This window comes from Kogia breviceps, chromosome 11, assembly GCF_026419965.1.
Source record: "Kogia breviceps isolate mKogBre1 chromosome 11, mKogBre1 haplotype 1, whole genome shotgun sequence".
NCBI classification, from domain to species: Eukaryota; Metazoa; Chordata; class Mammalia; order Artiodactyla; family Physeteridae; genus Kogia; species Kogia breviceps.
Genome location: NC_081320.1, coordinates 10,186,806 through 10,208,536, shown reverse-complemented (window position 1 = coordinate 10,208,536; position 21,731 = coordinate 10,186,806). Strand labels below are relative to the sequence as shown.

Genomic DNA, 21,731 nt, shown 5'->3' with positions numbered 1-21,731 from the left:
TACTGTATTAGTCATATATACCCATATTTTCTTTATAGGTTGATTACTTTGGAGTTGCTGCAACAGTGTACTGCATGCTTTTTGGCACTTACATGAAAGTGAAAAATGAAGGGGGAGTCTGGAAGCCTGAAGGTCTTTTTAGAAGGTGGGTATTAGCATTGGTGCTACAGTGAAAAGAATAAATTCAGTAGAATGTTGGGTTCCATCTGGTGGAACATGGACCTTTGTCACAGAAGACCATGCCTTGGGAAGTAGGGTGAAATAGCATAACCCTGGGCCCTGGGTGCAGTGAGCAAATTATTTAAGTGCTTCTGTTTCTCCATTTGTCGTTTTTGTGGAACAAGTTGCGTGTAGGCATTTCATTGGATCTTCAGTTTCTCCTATGTATAATAGATTCAACATAGACATTCTTTTTTTTTTGAATTTTTTAAAATATTATTATTTTTTTAAATAGATCTTCACTGGAGTATAATTGCTTCACAATACCATGTTAGCTTCTGTCGTACAGCAAAGTGAATCGGCCATATGCATACATATACCCCCATATCCCCTCCCTCTTGAGCCTCCCTCCCACCCTCCCTATCCTACCTCTCTAGGTCATCGCAAAGCATGGAGCTGATCTCCCTGTGCTATGCGGCTGCTTCCCACTAGCTAGCTGTTTTACATCCGGTAGTATATATATGTTGATGCTACTGTCACTTTGCCCCAGCTTCCCCCTCCCACCTCATGTCCTCAAGTCCATTCTCTATGTCTATATCTTTATTCCTGCCCTGCAACTAGGTTCATCAGTAACTTTTTTTTTTTTTTTTTTTTTTTAGATTCCATATATAGGTGTTAGCATACAGTATTTGTTTTTCAAACTCTAGGTCCATCCACCTCACTACAAATAACTCAATTTCGTTTCTTTTTATGGCTGAGTAATATTCCATTGTATATATGTGCCACATCTTCTTTACCCTTTCATCTGTCGATGGACACTTAGGTTGGTTCCATGTCCTGGCTATTGTAAATAGAGCTGCAGTGAACACTGTGGTTCATGACTCTTTTTGAATTATGGTTTTCTTAGGGTATATGCCTAGTAGTGGGATTGCTGGGTCGTATGGTAGTTCTATTTTTAGTTTTTTAAGGAACCTCCATACTGTTTTCCATAGTGGTTGTATCAGTTTACATTCCCACCAACATATCCATTCTTGATGCATTAGGTTGGGTTGAGGTTAGAGTTAAGTCAGATGCAACAGTGGGAGTGCCCTGCACACTGAAGGCTACTTTTTTTTTTTTTTAATAAATTTATTTATTTATTTACTTATTTATAATTTTATTTATTTATTTATTGGCTGCATCGGGTCTTTGTTGCCACGCACGGGCTTTCTCTAGCTTCGGCAAGCAGGGGCTACTCTTCATTGCGGTGCGCGGGCTTCTTATTGAGATGGCTTCTCTTTTTGCGGGGCACGGGCTCTAGGCCCACAGGCTTCAGTAGTTGTGGCACGCGGGCTCAGTAGTTGTGGCTCGCGGGCTCTAGAGCGCAGGCTCAGTAGTTGTGGCGTACGGGCTGAGTTGCTCTGCGGCATGTGGGATCTACCCGGACCGGGGCTCGAACCCGTGTCCCCTGCATTGGCAGGCGGATTCTTCACCACTGAGCCACCAGGGAAGCCCTGAAGGCTCCATTTGTATCCTTCATCTCTGCTTTGTCTCTCCAGGCTGCCTCATCTCGATGTGTGGAATGAATTTTTTCACATAATGTTGAATATACCAGATTGTCATCATCTTCCATCTTTGGATTTGTTAAGGCAGAAGCTGAAGAAAGTATTTCAAGAACACTATACAAACAAGATTAAGACCCTTCGTAATAGGCTAATTGTACTGCTCTTAGAATATAAGCGTTCTCGAAAATAAAATACGGACACTCCCTAAAAATCGCTTTGTAATTGCTGGCCTGCTCACTTTGAACCTTGACGTTTCCACATGTATTGTTTGTGTAAATGTTTCTTAAAAATAAAGCCCACAAAGTATATCCCTGGGACATAGTTGTTACAAATACTTCAACAAAATACACAACACGGTAACATCGGTAACATCCCCGCGTAGCAGGCTGACTGGGCAGCTCTTGGGACGTGAGCATTCATGAGAGTAACCGGCAAGTGAACATTCTCTAAAAGCACTTTTTAAGCACTGACTGACCTGTTCACTTTAAGCCAAAAAAGAGCCAAGTCAGGTTTGTTTGTTTTTTTCTAAATTTGGGGGTTTGTATTTGTGTAAAATAAACAAAAAATCCCCAAATATATCTAGCAGACTTAATGTTTTTATGAACTGAATGTGCCTGTCCTTTATCGTACTTGTTCTTCATTGCTATCCATGGGAAATACTGCAGGTATAAATGTTAAGCTTTGTTTTTTAAAAGCATGATTCAAAAGAATATCTCAGATCTTGACAATAGTCATGTAAGCTCCATGCATCATTAATTAGCTCTGAAATTATAGCATCCAACTTAGCATTTATTGACTTAAAGCTGGAAGGGTCCTATAACCTGAATTGACCTTCCCTCCTCTGTCCCTCCCTCTTCCCTTAGCACACGATGAAGACAATGTGAGGGGACACCCAGTTCAAGAAGACACAGTGACTGGCTTCCGCCTCCACCCTCTCTCCCGGCCGCCAGGTTCCCCATTCCAGAGACAACCTCAGCCCACGTTTTCTGACCTTTCCAAAAATTATTCCATGCATATATATATATATATATATATATATATATATATATATATATATATAATGTTTTTTGACAAAGCTAGCATAATTCTGCTTTTTTTCACCTAATGTATGGTGGAGAATGTAAGTACATATAGAATGGTCTCATTCTTGTGATGGCTGTGTAATATTTGGTTGTATGATAGAGAGCCATAATTTGTAGTGTAAAATCCTAGAAGCGAAATTGCTGGATCAAAGGTAAGGGCATTTAAAATTTTGTCTCAATATTGCAAATAATCCCCCTGTAGGGCTGTGCCAACAGGGATCAAAGTCTGTTCCCCACACCTCCACTAACAGGACACGTCAGGCTCTCTGACCCTTGCCACTCTGACAGGTGACAAAATAGTATTTTCTTGTGGTCTTCATTTGCATTCTCTTCTGAATTAGGCCAAATATATTCATATATTCAAGAGCTATGTGTTTTTTTCTTTTTCTGTGAACTCTATCCTTTGTCAATTTTTCACTTGGGATTGCTTTTTTTCAGTTTAAGTTGTAGGACCCCTTTGCATTTCTCCCAATTTGTCATCTGTCTCTTGACTTAACATTTCTGTTGCCATGAAGATTTTTAATTTTGTTTCATACTCTGATTTATAAAGTTTTTTAAAGGTTTTGGCTTTTGCATCTTAAAATGCCATCTTCGATTGAGAGAATAAGAAGAGAGTCAGTCTTCTAGTGTTTTTATATTAGTACTAATTTAAATACTTAAGACTAAACTTTTAGTTGTTTTAAATCAGATGTCACTTTTTCTTGTTTTTTCTAGCTGGTACTTTGACTATATGAAGACTATTGATTTCTATAAAAAACTTTTCAGTTGATTCTTTTGAAGTTTCCAAGTAAATAAACATCACCATGAAAATGCCGCTTATTTTACACCTTTGCCAGTTTTTCGCTGGTGATTTTTCTCTTGCCCTCGCCATTGCCCAGGACCATGAGAAGAGGGCTAAACAGGGATGGTGCTGGACTTCTCTGTCTCCTGCTTTAGAAGGAGCTCCTCCCATGTTTATCCAGTAAGCTCATGAGGCTGGCCTGAGGTAGCCTTTTTTAATCACGTTGAAGAAGTATCCATCCATTTCTTTTTACAAGTGTGAATCATAACATCATTTCACAGTTTTCTTGCCCCTCTTTTCATCTGTATTGGACCAGCTATATGCCATTCCCCTATATGAATGTACCATATTTTAGTTAAACAATTCTCTATTTAGAGACAATCAGTTTCACAGTTTTATTGCTACAAAAAAGTGAGTGCAGGTGCAAATGTGGCTGCAGGATAAACTAATAGAATGGGATTCCAAATATGTTTTATTTTGAAAATAAAGAATGTAACCTACGCGATTGATTACACATACACTGAAATTGGAAGGAAGTTGATCCAGGGACAAGACCTCATCAGACAAACCAACGTTAAATTTACTCTTAAGGTGTCAAAAGTGAGCATTGATAAAGCCAGACTTGTGGGATTTTTAAATTTTTCCTCTTGAAAATGTCTGTTTTCAAAGGAAACAGGACTAAAGTAGATAAGGGTGCTCTTTTACTAAACTAAGAACTAAATGTGTCCATCCATGAAAGGCAGCTGTGGGTGCCTTCAGTCTTGGGCAGAGAGGACACTTGGCCTCGGCTTCCAGCCCCTGTCAACATATCCTGCATCCCCGCCAGCCTGTTTGCTGTTACTGGATCTTCAGCTCCTGTCACACCCAAGATACCTTCCATGCCAGTCACCCCAACAACCTCAACCTGACCAGCGTCATCTCAGCACTGCTGCTGCCCATCTGGTGTCCAGTCTATGCCAAGGGCTCCGCTTACATAAACTTCACAGTCAGGTTTCCTAAGCAACAGCCTTGTCCCCAGGGAGGAAGGCTCCATCCAAATGAAAGAAGTTGCTTGAAGCACTTCAGGAAAGTAGGTGGGTTTTTTGGTCCATTTCCTGGTACAAACTACATCGATCATTTCATTATAAATTTTACACACAAACACACAGAGTTCATCTGCACAAGGAAATAAGCTCTGCATCTAAAGGGCCACTGAGACGGATGCCACAGACATCAAAGTTGGAAGGCAAAGAAACCTCCAGCTCACCCACTAAGGAGACTGGAGTTTCCTCAGGGACAGAGCTGAGCAAAGGCCCAGCTCATCCTAAGTGCCCAAATACCAGCTAGATTCAGCCTAGGTTCTGATTTAATACCTACTCAGGCCAAGGCCTTTCCCGTTCATTCTCGGCAGCCCCGCTCCACGTTCTAAGGCCCAGCTGAGAACAAGGCTGGTTACTCCGGAGACTCAGAGACTCCTGTTACCAGTGCCTTTTCACCCTGGATTATATCTGCGTCTAAGGCAATGCTTCTAAAATGTATTTTTGCATAAGACGCACCTGAGACACCAAAAGTGTGGTCCGAGCCTATCAGAAATAATGCTCCAAGATGCGAGGGCATCAGCACGATATGCAAATACACCTGCAAAGCTGCTTCTCTGCCACTGGTCCCAGGAGCCAGTGTCCTTGGTCCTCCTTTTACCTCATCCCTCCACTGAGTCCGTCTGTCCCGTTGGTTCCATTCCGAATGGCTCAGATGAACCCATTGCTGGATTGGTCCTCCGGTAACAGAACTCACACAGGGCTTAGAGAAGACACAAGTGATTTCGATCTCGCGTTACAGTCTGGGATGGACGATCCTTTACTGGCCCCGACCCTGCCGTCCTCAACAGAAGGCTTCCAGGATGTTTTGATTGCCGTCACATCGCAGCAGAGGTGGACATCGTTCCCACGGGCACGACCTGCGAGGTGTGGACCCCAGTTGGGCTCACAGCCCACGGGGCAGACACAGTCATGTTGCCCCATCCCCCTGCCAGGGAGACTGAGGAATGAAGTGTCCAGCTGGGAGCCCATGGGCCACAATGTCGGGGTGACTAGTCCCCTAAAAGGCAGAAGAAAGACCTGGAGAAAAGTGGCAATGCTGCCACAACTCCTGCCCCTTGTCCCCCACCTTGGACTGTGTGCAGCGGCTGAGGTGGTGGCGCCCCCTGGTGGCCACGGGGGCTGCTGCAGGACAGTGGTAACCGAATCCCAAGAGTCTGACCCCGAGACTTTCCTACTGAAGGGCTCACACTTGAGAAAAAATTACACAACAGAGTTTCCTCCACTATCGTTTTAACACTGAACACGTGGAACAACATACAGGTCCATGAATATGTGAAGTCTTCCATATCAAGAAACATCAATGGTATGGAACACTTGACAGCAGTGTGTGTGTGTGTCTATATCTACCTCTATATCTATATCTCAACATGAAACAATTACTAGTAAGTGAAAGAAGCAAATTCTTGAGCTATATATGATAAATGTCATGACATCCCACTTATGATAAAAAAAAAGATTATATATTAATACGCATGATATCCATTTAGTTCCAGAAGGAAAAACAACAAACTCAGCAGTTCCCACCAGAAAGGGGGTGTCAGATTGTGAGTGAAAGAATGAGAGGGGAAGGGGTGAGGAGAAGGAAGAACAAAGAGCAACTTTTGACTTTTGACTATATTTCTGTATTGAATGTTTTACAGTGACCGCATGGTTTCTAATTTTAAAATATATGCCCATCATATTTTCAAATTAAAAACATTAAGCTGTCACTCCGCATATTTAGCCTAATCCTTTATATAATGATAAATGTTAAATACACAAAGAAATAAGAGAGGTCTGGATGGATGGCAGGACTCCACAAATCCCATCAGATGGGTCAGCAAGGCTCCCACCTCCTGGGAATCGTGGTGGTAAAGGAATCCCAAACCCTGACGCCAAACACCAGCCTTCCAGGTTTCAAACCAGGAAGCGCCATCTGGAACAGCGTGCTCAGCATCTCACCCACCCCCTCCTCCTCCCCAGTCCACACGATCTTGGGAGGGAGGTGCCATCTGCCCCGAGTTTACAGGTGAGGAAGTAGGGCCCAGAGAGGTTAGGTGGCAGGGTCAGTGGGGGGTCAGGCATGAAACCAGAGTCCCAGCCCTGAAGCTTTCGCTTTGCTCCGACACCAGAGGTCACCCTCAGACCAAGGAAAGGGCCCTCCCAGGCCAGGTTCGGTTGCCACGTTGACATGTGACACATGACAGGACACGTGACTCAGACTCACTGCACTCAGAGCCCTCAGGTCAGGAAGACTTGGCTCCCACCCCTGATTCCCCTGCTCAGGATAGGACCTGCGACCAGGTGTAGAAGGAGGGGTCCTACCTACCCTGACAACGCTGGAAAAGGATTCACTTGCTCACGATGCAGTTGTGATCAGGGGGAGCCTTATTCATAGAGACAGAAGGTAGAATGGAGGCTGCCAGGAGCTGGAAGGAGGAGGGGTGAGGGAATTACTGTTTAATGGTACAGAGCTTCATTTGGGGTGATGAAAAGCCCTGGAGGTCTGTTGAGTGTACCTAAAATGTGACTATACATAAAACTACTGTACACTTAGAAATCGTTACAATGGTAAATTTTATGTTGTATATTTTACCACAATTAAACGTTTTAAATAAAATAGAATAAAATAAAATGAAATAAATCCCTTTAATTTCCCAGGAATAGGGGAGAGAGATTTCCAGCTGGGGAAAGTGACCTCCGGGAGCAACTTACTCAAAATCTTGCTATACTTGTAATTTAATTAAAGAAACTTTGAGGGACTTCCCAGGTGGTCCAGTGGTTAAGACTTCGCCTTCCAATGCGGGGGGTGTGGGTTCGATCCCTGGTCGGGGAGCTAAGATCCCACATGCCTCACGGCCAAAAAAGCAAAACATAAAACAGAAGAAACTTTGAGACCCTCCCCCAAAAGAGAAGCAATTGTGACAGAATTTGATCTTCACATTCATAGTTTTCTTCATTTTGAATAAACACTGCGTCAAAAGCTACTGTACTAGAACGTGTTCCTTTAGCATATCAAGATACGTTAAATTCATTTATGTAACACTGTAGCACAGTATTCATCTAATAAAGTAGCAAAATATCATATAAAAATCAATGAAAGCTCTTATATACCTACTGAGAGGATTTACACACATCCAAGCACTTGTATGACAAGTGCTCTCCACAGTCTCGTTGTAGATTTTCCTTTCCTCACTTCTATGATCAGCCCTGAGCACGACCTCAGGAGAGCACACAAAGCCGACCACTCAGGACCGGGGAAGCTGACTCACAGTCTTATCAGAACACAGGAGAGAACCTGGGCTGGGAAAGCAACCGCTAGGTAGCCTCTGCAAACAGTGACGACAGCTTATCTTGGTTTCCAGTTGTGGATGCCTGTGGCCCTTACAGGCCCAGGGTCAGGCACTGTTTTCAAAACTGGGATTCTTGGGATGTATGTCACTGGGTGAGAAGTTCAGAATCTCCTCCAAGGAAGGGCCTTCATCCTCTGGAGCTATTTCAGACTCAAACATCTGCTGCAGCAAAGCATCCACGGTCTTGTACTCTGGGAGGAAGGAGAGGGGCACGTGGGACCTGCCCGTGTGGGTCGGAGGGGAGTGCCCAGCCCCGCAGAGCTCGGCTTTCCTGAAGGAGGGTCTCTGAGCCCACGCCACTGAGCTCCCCAGACCCCGCAGGCTCTGGAGACCAAGGAGGAAGTCCTCCTTGAAGGATGGGGGAGGATGGCCAGCTCTGGGGTGGCATGCCCCCCCGCCCCCCCACACACACCTGCCATCTATGCTGTGCTGTGTCTAAGTGTACCATACGGTGTCCCCACCAAAGGCACAGCTGAGATTCAGACAGGTTTGGGTTTACTCAGTCAATCGTTAATTCATTGAGAATTAATAAAGTACTTAAACAGTTATTAAGGCCCGCATGTCCCGGGCACGTGGTGAGGCCCTAGGGATACAATGAAGAACAAAAAAGACATGGCCCTGCACATGTGGAGCTTCGAGTCTGCAGGTAAGACAGATGGTGACCAGACAGTTACTCAGTGATCAATGTACAGCTGACAGGTGCTGAAAGGCAGGGAAGGAGAGCTGGGGGGTAGGGGCAGGGGGGGTAGGGGGGGGCACAGGAGCACCTGACTTCTCGGGGAGCCCAGAGGGCTTCCCTGAGGAAGTGCTGCCTGAGCAGAGACCTGCAGGAGAAAGAGCCTTGATTTTACAAGGTGAGGTAAGAGCAAGGGGAGAAAGCAGCATGTGCAAAGGCCCTGTGGCAGGATGCAGCAGGGGAGCCGAAGAAATAAAGGGACAGCAGGGCTAAAGGGCAGAGGCATGGGGGGTCCTGGGGGAAGGAAGACGGGCTGAGGTATTGAGGGAACCACGCATGTGGCCCCTAGAAGCCATGGCAGGCGCCCTTGAGACACAGGAAGCCCCTGAAGGTCGGATTTGCATCCTGGAAACATCTCACTGACTGCTGTGAGGAGGATGGATTGGAGGAAGTTTCGAGTTGGGTTACAACTTACTTTTTGATGCAATTCTAAAGTACAGTCCTTTCAAGGCCTTCCTTTTGTTGTCTCCATCGTCCCCACTGAAGCCACTGTCCTTGGCGTCCACATTGTCAATGAGCTTCCCATCCTGAACTTCTTCCCTTCGGGGAGGAAGAGATGGTGTGAACACAGCCGGGTCCCTCAGCTGAGTTCCCCTCTGTCCTCCCAGCCATGGCCCCATGTCACCCATGTAGCCAGCGAGGGTCCCTGAGAACTGGCACCCAGGACCAGGCTGGCTGCCATGGGGTCTCAGGGATGAAATGTGATCAGGAGCCACCCCGCCATGAACATTCTGCTTCCAAAGTCCATGAGCCACGTCAGGAAATGCTACTCACTCTTGGACCCCAACTCCAAGCTCTTGAATCTTCTTCTCAATGGCAGTTTCCACTTCACTTTTTTCTAATGAATATGCCACAAAAAACGCTTCCAAGATGAACGCTATGAAAATACTGAGAAAAAGTAAAAGGCAGAGAGGGTTTTACATCGAGTCAGCCATGGTCTAGGTGCTGGGAAATCATGGCTCCAAAGAGTGTTCAAGCCCAAATAAAAAGGCCGCCCATCTTTGCAAAGAAAACACAACACGGGGAAGAAACGACAAAATGTCTCTCAAGCATCAGGCACAACTTTCTTTCATTCAGAAAATCATTCTTCCTTTACATCGTATTTAAACAGTGACTATTAAGAAGAAAACGGGGGGGGGGGTTGATTCACAATTTTTAAAGGTTTACTCCATTTATAGTTATTGTAAAATATTGGTTATATTCCCGGTGCTGTACAATATATCCTTGCAGCTTATTTTATACCTAACAGTTTGTACCTCTTAATCCCCTCCCCCTATATTGCAAAAATATGGAATGCCTCACCAATTTGCATGTCATATCCTTGTACAGGGGCCACATTAATCTTCTCCGTACGGTTTTAGTGTACGTGCTGCCAAAGTGAGCTCGAAAACACAATTTATTTTAAGGGGAAGCTTAGGCCACATAACTGTTGGTAGACAATTCTCCATGACTATCTCGTGTTATTGCACAGTCTAGGTCCTCTGAGCAAAGGCACTGAGAGCCAATTTAGGGATATATTGGGCTGGCCAAAAAGTTCGTTCGGGTGGTCTGTGACATGGAAAAACCCAAACGAACTTTTCGGTCCACACAATATGTGTGTCTCCAGATATGCTCCACAATAGTAAAGCTTACTGTTACTTACTGTCTCGTCCCCAGCGACCACTAGGGTAGCAAAGACTTCATTTTGCCCTCCCCGGAGACTTGCTTACATTCGAGAGTAAAAATAAGGTCTTTCTCTTCCTCTCTCTCTTTCCAGAGGGGAGGATGGGCTGGTCTCCCCAAGCTACACAGACTGGGGTTTCCTCATTGTGGAGCTCCCCCTCCTGCAACGCAGCCCATCCAATTGGCCCTCACCTCATTGTGCAGCGGGGATTAGGGCTCAGGGAGCTGCCCCCAAGTTTTGCTCTGGCTGCAGCTTCTGCCATGAGGAATAAACTGTCTTGGTCTCGGACCCAAGGCATCACACTTTGTCAGTATATACACATGACGTACACGCACACTGACCTGCAACTTGTGAGTAGGGAATCCCAATTCCTTCACCACTTCGGACTTAACGTGATGCTGATGGAGCCCAGCCAGGGCTGTCACCACACTCGCATGCTTTTGGGGGAATAGCTGAAAAAACCCCTACAGCTTTTCACATTGCCTCGGCCTATCCCGGCATTCTGGAAACCTCTCTAAGAATCACTCAGAAGCATTCCTCTCTCGTTCCCACTACATATTCCATTCACTCGGTGCAGGACAAGCAGCCCTAAGCAGTTCTTCCCCTCCCCCTCCCTCTGCTGGGACGTTCTTGAGCCAAAATCAGCAGGATGGTGGCCAAAGCAGCCCTGATGTGACAAGGAAGGCCCAGGGCTGGGCTGTCACCCCAAGAATTGTGGGCCCCAGGCTCTAAGAGGGATACAACAACCAGAAAACATCTCTGGGGGGAAAAAAAAAACAGGGATCAAGGGGACTCAAATTCAGGTCCCACAAGGAACAGGGGAGCTAGAATCCGAGAATGATAAGCAGGAAGGAAAGCCCTCTGGAGTGGTGAGATGTCATAGCAGCTTTCAAACGGTGACTGAGTTCTCCCCGGAGGAGAAGTCAGGACAGAACTGGAACCAATGAAGAAAATTAGCCAGTAAGCACATTTCCATTCTACCTGCGCAAGGACAGGTGAGGACCAGAGCCGGACGACAAGGAAATCGACTCGTATAGGTTCTAATGAGTCCCAGGAGTTGCGCAGATTTCAGCAAAGGGTGGACACAATTCACAAGGATGTTCTAAAGGTGATTTATCCAACCCGGGAAGGGTAGGGAGACCGGCCAGGACCCCAGAGCCCTTCTGACCCAAACAATTGGCGAGGCTATGAGATGTATACTACATACCGCCGTGCACGGCTGGTTGACGCTGAAGAACACAGATGTGAACCAAAGTAAGATGCCTCCCTTCTGGTGCCTTAGCGTCTAGCGGGGGAGATGGGACCCGCCCACAATGTACTCAAGGGTGGAGCCAGGGAGGAGGGAGGTGTGAGCAGCTGCAGATCTGAGAGGGGGGATCTGGAACGGCCCGCCCAGCAGGAGCAAACTCACTTAACGATGAGGATGACGACCACGACGTGAAAGCCCACGAAATACAGCTTTGCCGCCTGGTGCGTCACGAGGGCAAAGCCGTCTGCGAGGAGTGCAAAGCTAAGGAACCAAGCCTTCGAGGAGCCAAGACCTAATCCGCCCGGGAGGTGCTCTCAGCATCCCCTGCCACACCCGCCTCCTGGGAAAGGATATTGTGCCACTGATTAACCACAGTGAGCTCCGTCAGCAGGACGAGAGAGGCTGCCAAGTCATTGAAGTTGTTCCTGCAGTATCTGCCTCGGGCAAACGCTGAGTCTTTTAAGGCTGGGTTCCCACACACCAGGGCATCAGGACTGGTGGAACTGGGGTCAAAGAAGCGGACTTTGCCATGGAACACTTCCATCCCGATGATGGCAAACACGTAGTAGACCACCTAGGGTGGGCGGCACCGGTCAGGAGTGGGCAGGTGGGATGAGGGGAGGCAGGAGGACGTGGACACGGGTCGGCCTGCGACAGTGGCCAGCAGAAAGGGCTGCTGCCCTCATTCTGGGGATGGCTTCCCCCACGGCCACAAGTTCCAGCGGCATCGGGCACAGGGTGGGATGGGTCAGCCCGCCGGCCACTGGGCTGTTCAGGGACAGGGGGCACAGCCAGCTGGACCACACCTTGACCTCTGCTGTGGTCTCCGTTTACAAAGACAAAATGATGCTGTTAGCAAGTCAGTGGGTTAAATACTCAATAAACAATATCAATAGTTAGGCCTCTAGGGAAAAAAATAATAAATTTGGATCTTTACCTCATTTGTTTTGTTGTTTTTTGGGTTTTTTTGGATTTTTTTGGCTGTGCCACGCAGCATATAGGATCTCAGTGCCCCGACCAGGGATCAAACCCGTGCCCCTCACAGTGGAACCGTGGAGCCTTAACCACTGGACTGCCAGGGAAGTCTCGTTTACCTGGTTTCTTATATCAAAATAAATTCCAAAGGTATCAAAGAGTTAAATGTAGAAACCAAACTATAAAGGAGCTAGGAAAAAAATCAAATAGATGGGCTTCCCTGGTGGCACAGTGGTTGAGAGTCCTCCTGCCGATGCAGGGGACACGGGTTCGTGCCCCGGTCCGGGAAGATCCCACATGCCGCGGAGCGGCTGGGACCTTGAGCCATGGCCGCTGAGCCTGCGCGTCCGGAGCCTGTGCTCCGCAACGGGAGAGGCCACAGCAGTGAGAGGCCCGCGTACCAAAAAAAAAAAAAAAAAAATCAAGTAGAGAAAAGCCTTATAAGCATGATATAAAACTAGAAACTGTAAAATAAAACATCAACAAGTATGACTACGTAATTAATTTAAACTTTCAGACAGCCGAAAAAATACAACAGAAAGCCTTTATTTAGCAAAAACAAAAACAAACAAGTGATGGATGAGGAAAAATAACTACTCTGTATACAACATACCAAGGGCTTATTTCCTTGATCGGCAAAATGCTCTTTCAAATCATATAAAAAATACAACTAATAGAAAAATGGACCAAGGATATGAATTAAGCTGCTTATAAAAAAATAATAAGCATAAGTGGCCCAAAGAACATGGAAAACACACTCAGCCTCTGGAATAACTAAAGAAATGCATGTCAAAAGGACACAGTGCCATTTTCTCAGCCGTCAGATTGGAGAGTATGGAAATGTTTAATAAACCCAGCTGTGAGGGGTGCAGAGAAACAGATGCCACACACAGTGGCATTTGGAATACACAGGGAACACATCTTCTGGAAGGCAATTCGCCACCACTGATCCAAACTGTGAACACATTTACCTCGTAACCTAGCAGTTCCACTGCCAGGAATGTACCCAACAGAAACACTCATGAAAGCAAAGACACACACAAGATGGGCTTCACCCCATCATCTGTGATGGCAAAGAAGTGAAATCTCTAGTGGCCGGCCAGTGGAGGGGCTGATCAGCCATGTTCTGGAATCTTCCCTCAGTGGGACACTTTTCATCAGAGCAGAACTCACGTGGGTGCATGTGTCCTCCAGGACGTGTGACAAAGACATTGGAAAGACATTGGACAGAAAAAAGTTGTGCAATGTTTGGTACAGATGATCCCATTGCACACAACAATAAACTGGATACACACACATCTGTGTGTGTGTACCTGGACGGCTATACGCCCCATGTTTCTACACACTCGATATTTCTAAAAATAGCTCCCAGAAACCCCTTGAATCTCATTGCCTTCATCTCCCTTTCTTTCCCTCACTTAAAATAAGGCTCACAGAGACCTGCTAAGAATGAACATCTTCTCGCTTGCTTCACGTAGAATAGGAACAGAACACTCACCAAGACGAGGCCGCCAAACGTCAGCATCGTGGGGCCGACGTTAATTAAGGTGGTCACGATCACCCGGAATCTGGGATAAAACAAAGTTTCGGACACAAGGCAAAGGGAAGGTGTAAGTAAAACTGACACCACGCTAGCATGTTTGGTTTAATGCCCCTCCCCCCAGTCCCGGATCTGTGCTGTAAACGCTGTCAGGAATCTGCCTTTACAATTTTGTCAGCTTCAGTCCATCTACTGAACTGAGGGGGGGAGTTAACTTGAGTTTCCCCTGAAGCAAAACAAAGCAAGGCCGTTTTTAAAAACATAAGAAGGTAATCACAGAGGGATTCACTAGTAGGACACAGGTGGGTATTGAGGCTGAAAAACCATCCACCCTCATCTGCTTTCTTCCCCCAGCCTTTTTCTTCATCAAAACTTCAGCCTGTATTAAAGCTGACCTGGAGACTTAGCTGACCCGGCCTGCTCCCCTACTTATTTGGCGGGGGAGCGTGCCAGGCCTCAGATGGAGGCACTCCTTGAAAGGAACCTGGCCTATGCAAAACAGGGTGGGTTTTTCCAGGTTTAGGGATCAGTCTCCTAGACTTGCGTCCTAGTTCTGCCTCTTTCTAGCTGTGCACCACTGGGGGAACTACTTAACCTCTCTGAGCTCCATTGTCATCACCCAGGAACTAAAGATCATTAAAGCCCCTGCATCCAGGGTTGTTGGAGGGATTTAACAAGACAATGGTTAGCACACTCCGTTAGCATCAGCCGCCATCATGACCACTGCCCAGTCACCAGGCTGCAGGGACAGCTGAGGGACCATGTCACAGGGTTGAAAGTGACGGACAGAATACCTGCCCTCAGAGAGCTGCACTTGGGGGCTCTTCACCACCCTCTCGGGCTCCCTTCCCTCCCCACCGCCCCCAGAGAAGCCAGGTCCTCTATACAAGTTATATCCTGGCTTCACAGCTGGGTGTGTTTATAGTTCCCAGGCAGGGTGGTTTCTGTCAAGCCCCAATACGGGGAACTGCCCAGCTGCAGCCGTTTCCCATGGCTTCATCTTTACCTCTGAATGCTGACGATGACCCGTAAGAGCCGGAGTATTCTCAAAATCAAGACAATATCCAGTATCTGCTGACTGTTGTATTTTCTCGCTGGAAAAAGAACACAACCATCTAACATTCCGGTTTCGGAGCGCCTCTGGCTTGTCCCTTTTATGCAGTGAGGTCTGAGACTCTGTGGGTCCTGGGGAACTATGCACTTCACTTCAGGAACAGGGTGATGACTCTGACCAATGAGGGAGTGAGGACTGCCTTCAATTAGTAACTCCCCCAGCAAATCAGCGCCAAGCTGAGCATCTCCGCCAGCCCTAAAACTAAGAAGCACGAGTGTAGGAACAGGCTTCAGACCGTAATCAAGAACTGACTGTGGATCCCGTTCTACAGAACACAATTCAGCAAGCCGTTCCTCCCCGCCGCGTTCATTTCAGAGTCATGTGTAGAAGCTGCTCTATCTCTAATAATCCCCTCTGCCATCTACAGGAAGGGGTGTGCAGGGCAGTGGCGGCACATGTAGAGGAGCCAGAGGAGGCTAGAAAGGAGAGGGTGGTGGAGAGAGGCTGATGAAGAGTTCCTGCTACAGCTGGACCCTGGGTTGGGGGCCAACAGGGGCAGAGGGTCAAGGATGAGCCCTGAGACCAAAGCTACCATCCCTCTCCAGAAAGTGGAACAGTTTTACTAATTCCCCTGTGTCTCCACCGCCTCGCCCCAAACACCCTTATGGTACACCATGGATGTTCTACAAAGTTTACTGATCGAACACACGCTCCCGGGAGGCGGGGAAGCTGAGAGCCGGTGACACTGACCTGACTGGATGGTGGTATTGGCCACAGTGGCCACCAGGGCTGCAACGATGATCAGCGTATCAAACCTAAGGTTTGGTGGAGAAGCAACATCAGTGAGGAATCAAGGGAAAGGCCTGTCAAGCTCAGGATACAATGAATCCTGAGAAAACTGTGAATCCAATCTCTTACGCAAAGCAATGATCCAGCCATCAAATTGATTTCCCTAATTTTTAGGACAGCAGGTACGAAGCAAGAAACACTTGTGTTTGATCATTTACCGGCTGCTCCAATGAACCATCCAAGGAAATTTGTAGGAATCAGCTAATTCGTATCACTCTGTCTTCCAACATAACAATATACTTGCAAGAATATTTTGACACATTTTCAGAATACATAATGTAATCTTTCTCGGTGTTCATCTTACAAAATGCATTGCAACTTTATTTATTTATTTATTTTTAATTTATCTGGCCATGCCATGCGGCTTGGGGGATCTTAGTTCCCCTACCAGGGATTGAACCCACACACTTGACAGTGAAAGCACAGAGTCCTAACTGCTGAACTGCCAGGGAATTACCTGCAACTTTTTTTTTTGTGGTACGTGGGCCTCTCACCATTGTGGCCTCTCCCGTTGCGGAGCACAGGCTCCAGACGCACAGGCCCAGCGGCCATGGCTCATGGGCCCAGCCGCTCCGCGGCATGTGGGATCTTCCCGGACCGGGGCACGAACCCGCGTCCCCTGCATCGGCAGGCGGACTCGCAACCAGTGCGCCACCAGGGAAGCCCTCCCTGCAACTTTTTAATGAAAGGGGAAACGCATCATGCCGTGACTTTTCTTTCTCACAACGGTGCCACTGCCTTGGACAACACTGGCCACCTGGCCACACGCACACCTGAGTGAGTTTCTTGGCACCGGGAGGAGCGACCACAGAGATCCAACCCTGCTGAGCTGTGCACTACTGAAGCTGGTATCCCGTGATGGCTGACATTCAGTGGTACTCAAGATGATTTGCAGCATGTGGGTGATGGTTTAAGACCAGGAGGTACAGAGCCTGGAGCAGAGAAGGTCACAGGAGAAACATCCAGCCCGGGAGAGAGCTTGCTAAGGGTCCTCATCGTCCAGCCACGCAGGCCAAGTTTTCCGATAACAAGAGTAGGAAGTGGGCCGGGCAACCATGGAAGGAATTGTCTCACTGGGTGCGACATTCTAAGATCCTTTCCAAACCCAAGATGCCGTGATCTGTGATTCTAATTTTAGCCAATCATTCAAACTGACATCCTAAATAACAACTTTGACAATCAGATGTTCCCCTGCCCTCAAGACTGCATTATAAGAAGCCTCGGGCTTCCCTGGTGGCACAGTGGTTAAGAATCCGCCTGCCAACGCAGGGGACACGGGTTCGAGCCCCGGTCCGGGAAGATCCCACATGCCGCGGAGCAACTGGGCCCGTGCGCCACAACTACTGAGCCTGCGCTCTACAGCCCGTGAGCCACAAGTACTGAGCCCACGTGCCACAGCTACTGAAGCCTGTGTGCCTAGAGCCCGTGCTCCGCAACAAGGGAAGCCGCTGCAATGAGAAGCCCGCGCACCGCAACAAAGTAGCCCCCGCTTGCCGCAGCTAGAGAAATCCCGCACGCAGCAACGAAGACCCAACACAGCCAAAAATAAATAAATAAATAAATAAATTTATATTTAAAAAAAAAAAAAAAAAAAGAAGCCTCAAAACTAGGCAGATGGAGCTTGAAACACTCCACAACTTTGTTCCCCAAAGTGTGACAGAAAGCCCCTCTCTTCACCCACAGCCCCCTCCCCAAAACACACAGACTCACCAGTTCCAGAACTTCTTCCTTCCAAAATAGGCTCTGGGTTCGTACGTGTACAATTTCAGGAGAATTTCAATAATGTATAGAGAAAGGAAAAGCCATTCTGCATAGGAAATTAAGGGGTTTTTCTCATCCAAAGCAATGAATATGGCATTTATTAGAATGATGACATCATAAACCCAGACAAAAATCCTGCCAGGAGGGAAAAAAGAAAAGATTCTGTTATACATTTCAGCAAAAAGAAAAAAAAAAAAAAAAAAAAAAAAGCAGGTTCAGAGCCCTACAGGAACTACCGTGTTTCCTGTCAGTGTGATGAACGTGAGATACTCACCACCCCCCATCCCGCCAACACACACACATACTCACTCATCATGGAAGGAAAGGTTCCACCACGGTCAGGGCTCTGAAGTTCCCCTGCCTCTCACTGACACTGGTACACTGGTATAGCCTTTCCCACCAAGGAGAAAATGAAGACAGAGTGAGGGGGAAGTACAGAGGCCTAGTTTTCCCAGGTTCGCCTTTTGGGCACAGTACCTGGATCAGATGAAAGGCTGGGTAGAATCAGGGGGCAAGGAGAAGGTTTAGGGCTTAGCCCAGGACCATTACACCTTGACCACTTGACCCTGGAAAATTAACATCCTTAACTCAGAAAGCTTCTGAAAAACTCTTCACTCCTATTGCACACAAGTCTTCCAGGGGACTGACGTGCCCCATTTTCTCACCAAGTCTGGGGTGAAAAAGGGTGAAAAAAATATGACAGCCGGGCTCTGACTCAACTTTTCAATTACAGAGCAGGCTGCCTCTCACAGGCATCTGCGCCCTGTGCTCCAGAGAATCCTGGGTGAACCCTGGGCATGGCCATGGGAAGCGGGGGAGCGGGGGCTCCTACCCTATTGTCCCGGGGAAGCTGCAGACTCGGTGTCCCAGCCCTGGATACCACTTGTGGACACACAAACATCCACCGTGTGAAACACATCAGTAGTTCAATATTGAGACGAATGGAAAGGAGCCTCTACATAAAGGGCCTTCGCAAACATAAAATACGGGAGCTAAAAGGGATATTTACCTACATCATAGGCTGGGCTACTTTCAAGGACTTCTGTACCATTCACTTTTTTTGTCTGTTTTGAATTTTTGAATTTTATTTTATTTATTTTTTTATTCAGCAGGTTCTTATTAGTCATCCATTTCATACACATCAGTGTATACATGTCAATCCCAATCTCCCAAGTGAACCATTCACTTTTATGAAACATTAAATTCAAAGAAGGCAAGAGGGGAGCCTCTGCTGATAGGGGTGTCCCAGGCCACACAGAGTAAAAATAAACTCTCCAACCGGGATAAAGGACTCTTCTGGAGTCCATCTACTTGGGAATAAAAGAATTAATTGGCATTCTTAATGGTCATTCCAGTAACTCTAACTCATGTCTTCTTACCAGATACTTTACAGAGTCAAAAAACTTCCTAATGACTCTGATGGGGCAGGAACTTCCTGAAATCAGAGAGTGGTCAGCTTTCCTGGCTCAGAAAGCACAGCCAGTCTGTGGCCCTTGAGCATTAAACAAAAAAAAAAAAAAAAAAAAAACACCCAAGAAGGAAGCATAATCTAGAAACCTGTCCTCTGGCTAAGGTCAAACATAGCAGAACCGTTTCCATGCCTTCCCAAGAAACCAGAAGCAGTGGCGAATGATTTATAGCTTCAGTGATGAAACACATTCAGTCCAGACAGCATCAACAGATTCCACTATTTTCAAAGCAATTTGGGAGAAAACCGGCCCCGTCTCACTTGCCTGTGCCGAACCATCTTCTGAACCAAGAGGCTTGGGGACGACTGGTATACCCGAGGCATCCAGGCTTCCAGCGGGTGTCTCTTGATGTTGATGGTGACCACCTGGATGTTGAGGAGGTCAGCCAAGCGTAGAAAGTTCTTTTTGTCTGCAATGAAAAAAGGACCCCCAAATACATGGCTGCTGTGACACTAAGTTTCAACGGGTGAAACAAAGCCAGCACGGACTCTTGGATCTGCGTTTCACAGGTGAAGATATGAAGCCTCAAAGGATGAAGGCCCAAGGCCAAGAGGCCAGTGAGTGGCACAGCCTCCTGCCTGTCCTTACTCAGACCCTGAGCCAGCCCAAGGCAGCCAACCCAAGCATGTGACTTTGCTAGTTCACAGACACCACTGCCTCACTCCCTGCCTTCCACCTCACTTCCCTCCTCACTCAGCCATCACTGCTTTCAATGTCTGCCTGACCTACCTTTCCAGGCTCAACCCAACCTCCCCTTCCTTCTCCCGAAGCCTCCAAGGTATAGGCATAATCCATACCCTTCCCCTTGAACCCCTATGTTCTTCTCTGCCTACCCTCCCTCTCTGCCCCTTCTCAGGGACTCACTCAAAACAACAGCCTCCATAACAAGTTGGCCCATCACCCCGGGCCAAAGTACAGTGGGCACTTTCTTGACCAGCCTGGACCCACCCAACTGCAGAGGTGATGTTCTTGACCTGCTGAATGCCCGGAGCCAGCAGGCTATTCTCCATCACCCCGTGCGCCTCTCCCTCACCAGGATGCTGACCACGAGTCCACTGGGCTGGTTCTCAAATCTGTTTCTGCGTGAACCTCCTGTTACATACAACTTAAAGAAACATCAATCACATGAACGGATGAAATCAGATTGTACACAGAGTGTTGCTGCTCCTTTGAAAACCAAGTTGAATGCTTTGCAAACTTTAAAGAAATTTGTGTAATAAATTGCAGGTACAGATCAGGTAGAGCTGAGACAGCTGTTAAAGACTGCGGTGGAGTTTTCTGGGGCATTTTTTTTTTTTTGAAGGCAGAGTTTATTTATTTATTTATTTATGGCTGCCTTGGGTCTTCGTTGCTGCACAGGCTTTCTCTAGTTGCAGAGAGCTGGGGCTACGCTTCGTTGCGGTGCACGGGCTTATCGCGGTGGCTTCTCTTGTCACGGAGCACAGGCTCTGGGCATGCGGGCTTCAGTAGTTATGGCTCGTGGGCTCAGTAGTTGTGGCTCGTGGGCTCTAGATAGCAGGCTCAGTAGTTGCGGTGCATGGGCTTAATTGCTCCACGGCATGTGAGATCTTCCCGGACCAGGGATCGAATCCGTGTCCCCTGCATCGGCAGGCAGATTCTTAACCACTGCGCCACCAGGGAAGTCCTGGGGTGGAGTTTTTAAATCCTAGAATGCTTCTCATTTAGAGGCCTGGAAAATGAGTAGGTCTCCATTTCGGGTTTTCAAAAGTAAACAACGAATCATGGTTCTACAGGTGCCACCATACTGGTTTATGAAAGAAAGATGATGGGGAACTGCCATCAACAGACACCCAGGCAAAGAGAAAGCCTCAGCCTAGTCAGAAGTGTGCCCTCATCTGAGGGTGGAGCCTGAATCAGACAAAACCCTGAGTGATAGTAAACATTCACGTTGCTATTTTCCTGAAGAGTCAGATGGTCCTAAGAACATGAAAGAACATGAGTCCATCAAGTTGGATGAAAAACACTCTTATATGTCTTAGGATATCCTAGTTCCTGGGTCTTTAGAGTTAGAAGCAAAATGCACAGACATGTCTTCGTAGCCGAGACGTGTAGCACCTGCTGAGGGGGAAGGGCAGCCTTAGAGAATTAGATGATGTGATAACTTGGATCCAGGACCTGGGCTACGTGAGCTCCACCATCAGAAAGTAGGGAGACACTGACGTGACAGCCACAAATAGGGTTTGGGGGCACCTACTGACAAGAATCCAGCCAAAACATCAGCCATCAAGTAACCTCAACCAACGGAGAATCCATCACTATCACAGGGCTCACATCTTTTAATCCAGAAGATTCTATAGAACAAGAAAGGACAAAGAGAATCAAAAGCATGGTAATTTTGTGTCAAGAAGGAATTTGTACCCATCTGGTACTTTATGTTAGAGATCAGGGGTCAGCAAACTTTTAATGCAAAGGGCCAGAGAGTTAGGTTTTGTGGACA

The 21,731-nt window shown here is 47.1% G+C and overlaps 2 protein-coding genes and 1 non-coding gene across 5 annotated transcripts in view; 1 reads left to right on the top strand and 2 right to left on the bottom strand.

The window, feature by feature from the left end:
- Window positions 1–2,019, top strand: part of BUB1 (BUB1 mitotic checkpoint serine/threonine kinase) — a 41,528-nt gene extending 39,509 nt beyond the window's left edge. The window contains exons 24-25 of one of the 2 annotated variants that reach the window (XM_067006889.1): window positions 39–145; window positions 1,698–2,019. In XM_067006889.1, coding sequence (XP_066862990.1) covers window positions 39–145; window positions 1,698–1,893 — 303 coding nt within the window. In that variant the 3' untranslated portion in view covers window positions 1,894–2,019. The remainder of the gene's footprint in view (window positions 1–38; window positions 146–1,697) is intronic. The other variant, XM_059079049.2, reaches the window with a different exon arrangement.
- Window positions 2,020–6,244: 4,225 nt separating this feature from the next.
- LOC131765953 (two pore channel protein 2-like) overlaps window positions 6,245–21,731 on the bottom strand; it is a 42,236-nt gene continuing 26,749 nt past the window's right edge. For both annotated transcript variants that reach the window (XM_067007224.1, XM_067007223.1), the window contains exons 10-19: window positions 19,538–19,682; window positions 17,754–17,939; window positions 15,945–16,009; window positions 15,147–15,234; window positions 14,099–14,168; window positions 11,980–12,199; window positions 11,788–11,878; window positions 9,488–9,601; window positions 9,129–9,253; window positions 6,245–8,168 (exon numbers count right to left, since the gene is read on the bottom strand). In XM_067007224.1, coding sequence (XP_066863325.1) covers window positions 8,023–8,168; window positions 9,129–9,253; window positions 9,488–9,601; window positions 11,788–11,878; window positions 11,980–12,199; window positions 14,099–14,168; window positions 15,147–15,234; window positions 15,945–16,009; window positions 17,754–17,939; window positions 19,538–19,682 — 1,250 coding nt within the window. In that variant the 3' untranslated portion in view covers window positions 6,245–8,022. The remainder of the gene's footprint in view (window positions 8,169–9,128; window positions 9,254–9,487; window positions 9,602–11,787; window positions 11,879–11,979; window positions 12,200–14,098; window positions 14,169–15,146; window positions 15,235–15,944; window positions 16,010–17,753; window positions 17,940–19,537; window positions 19,683–21,731) is intronic.
- On the bottom strand, window positions 9,996–10,098 carry LOC131766062 (U6 spliceosomal RNA). Its single transcript, XR_009338364.1, has one exon. It is a non-coding gene; the product is annotated as a U6 spliceosomal RNA (small nuclear RNA).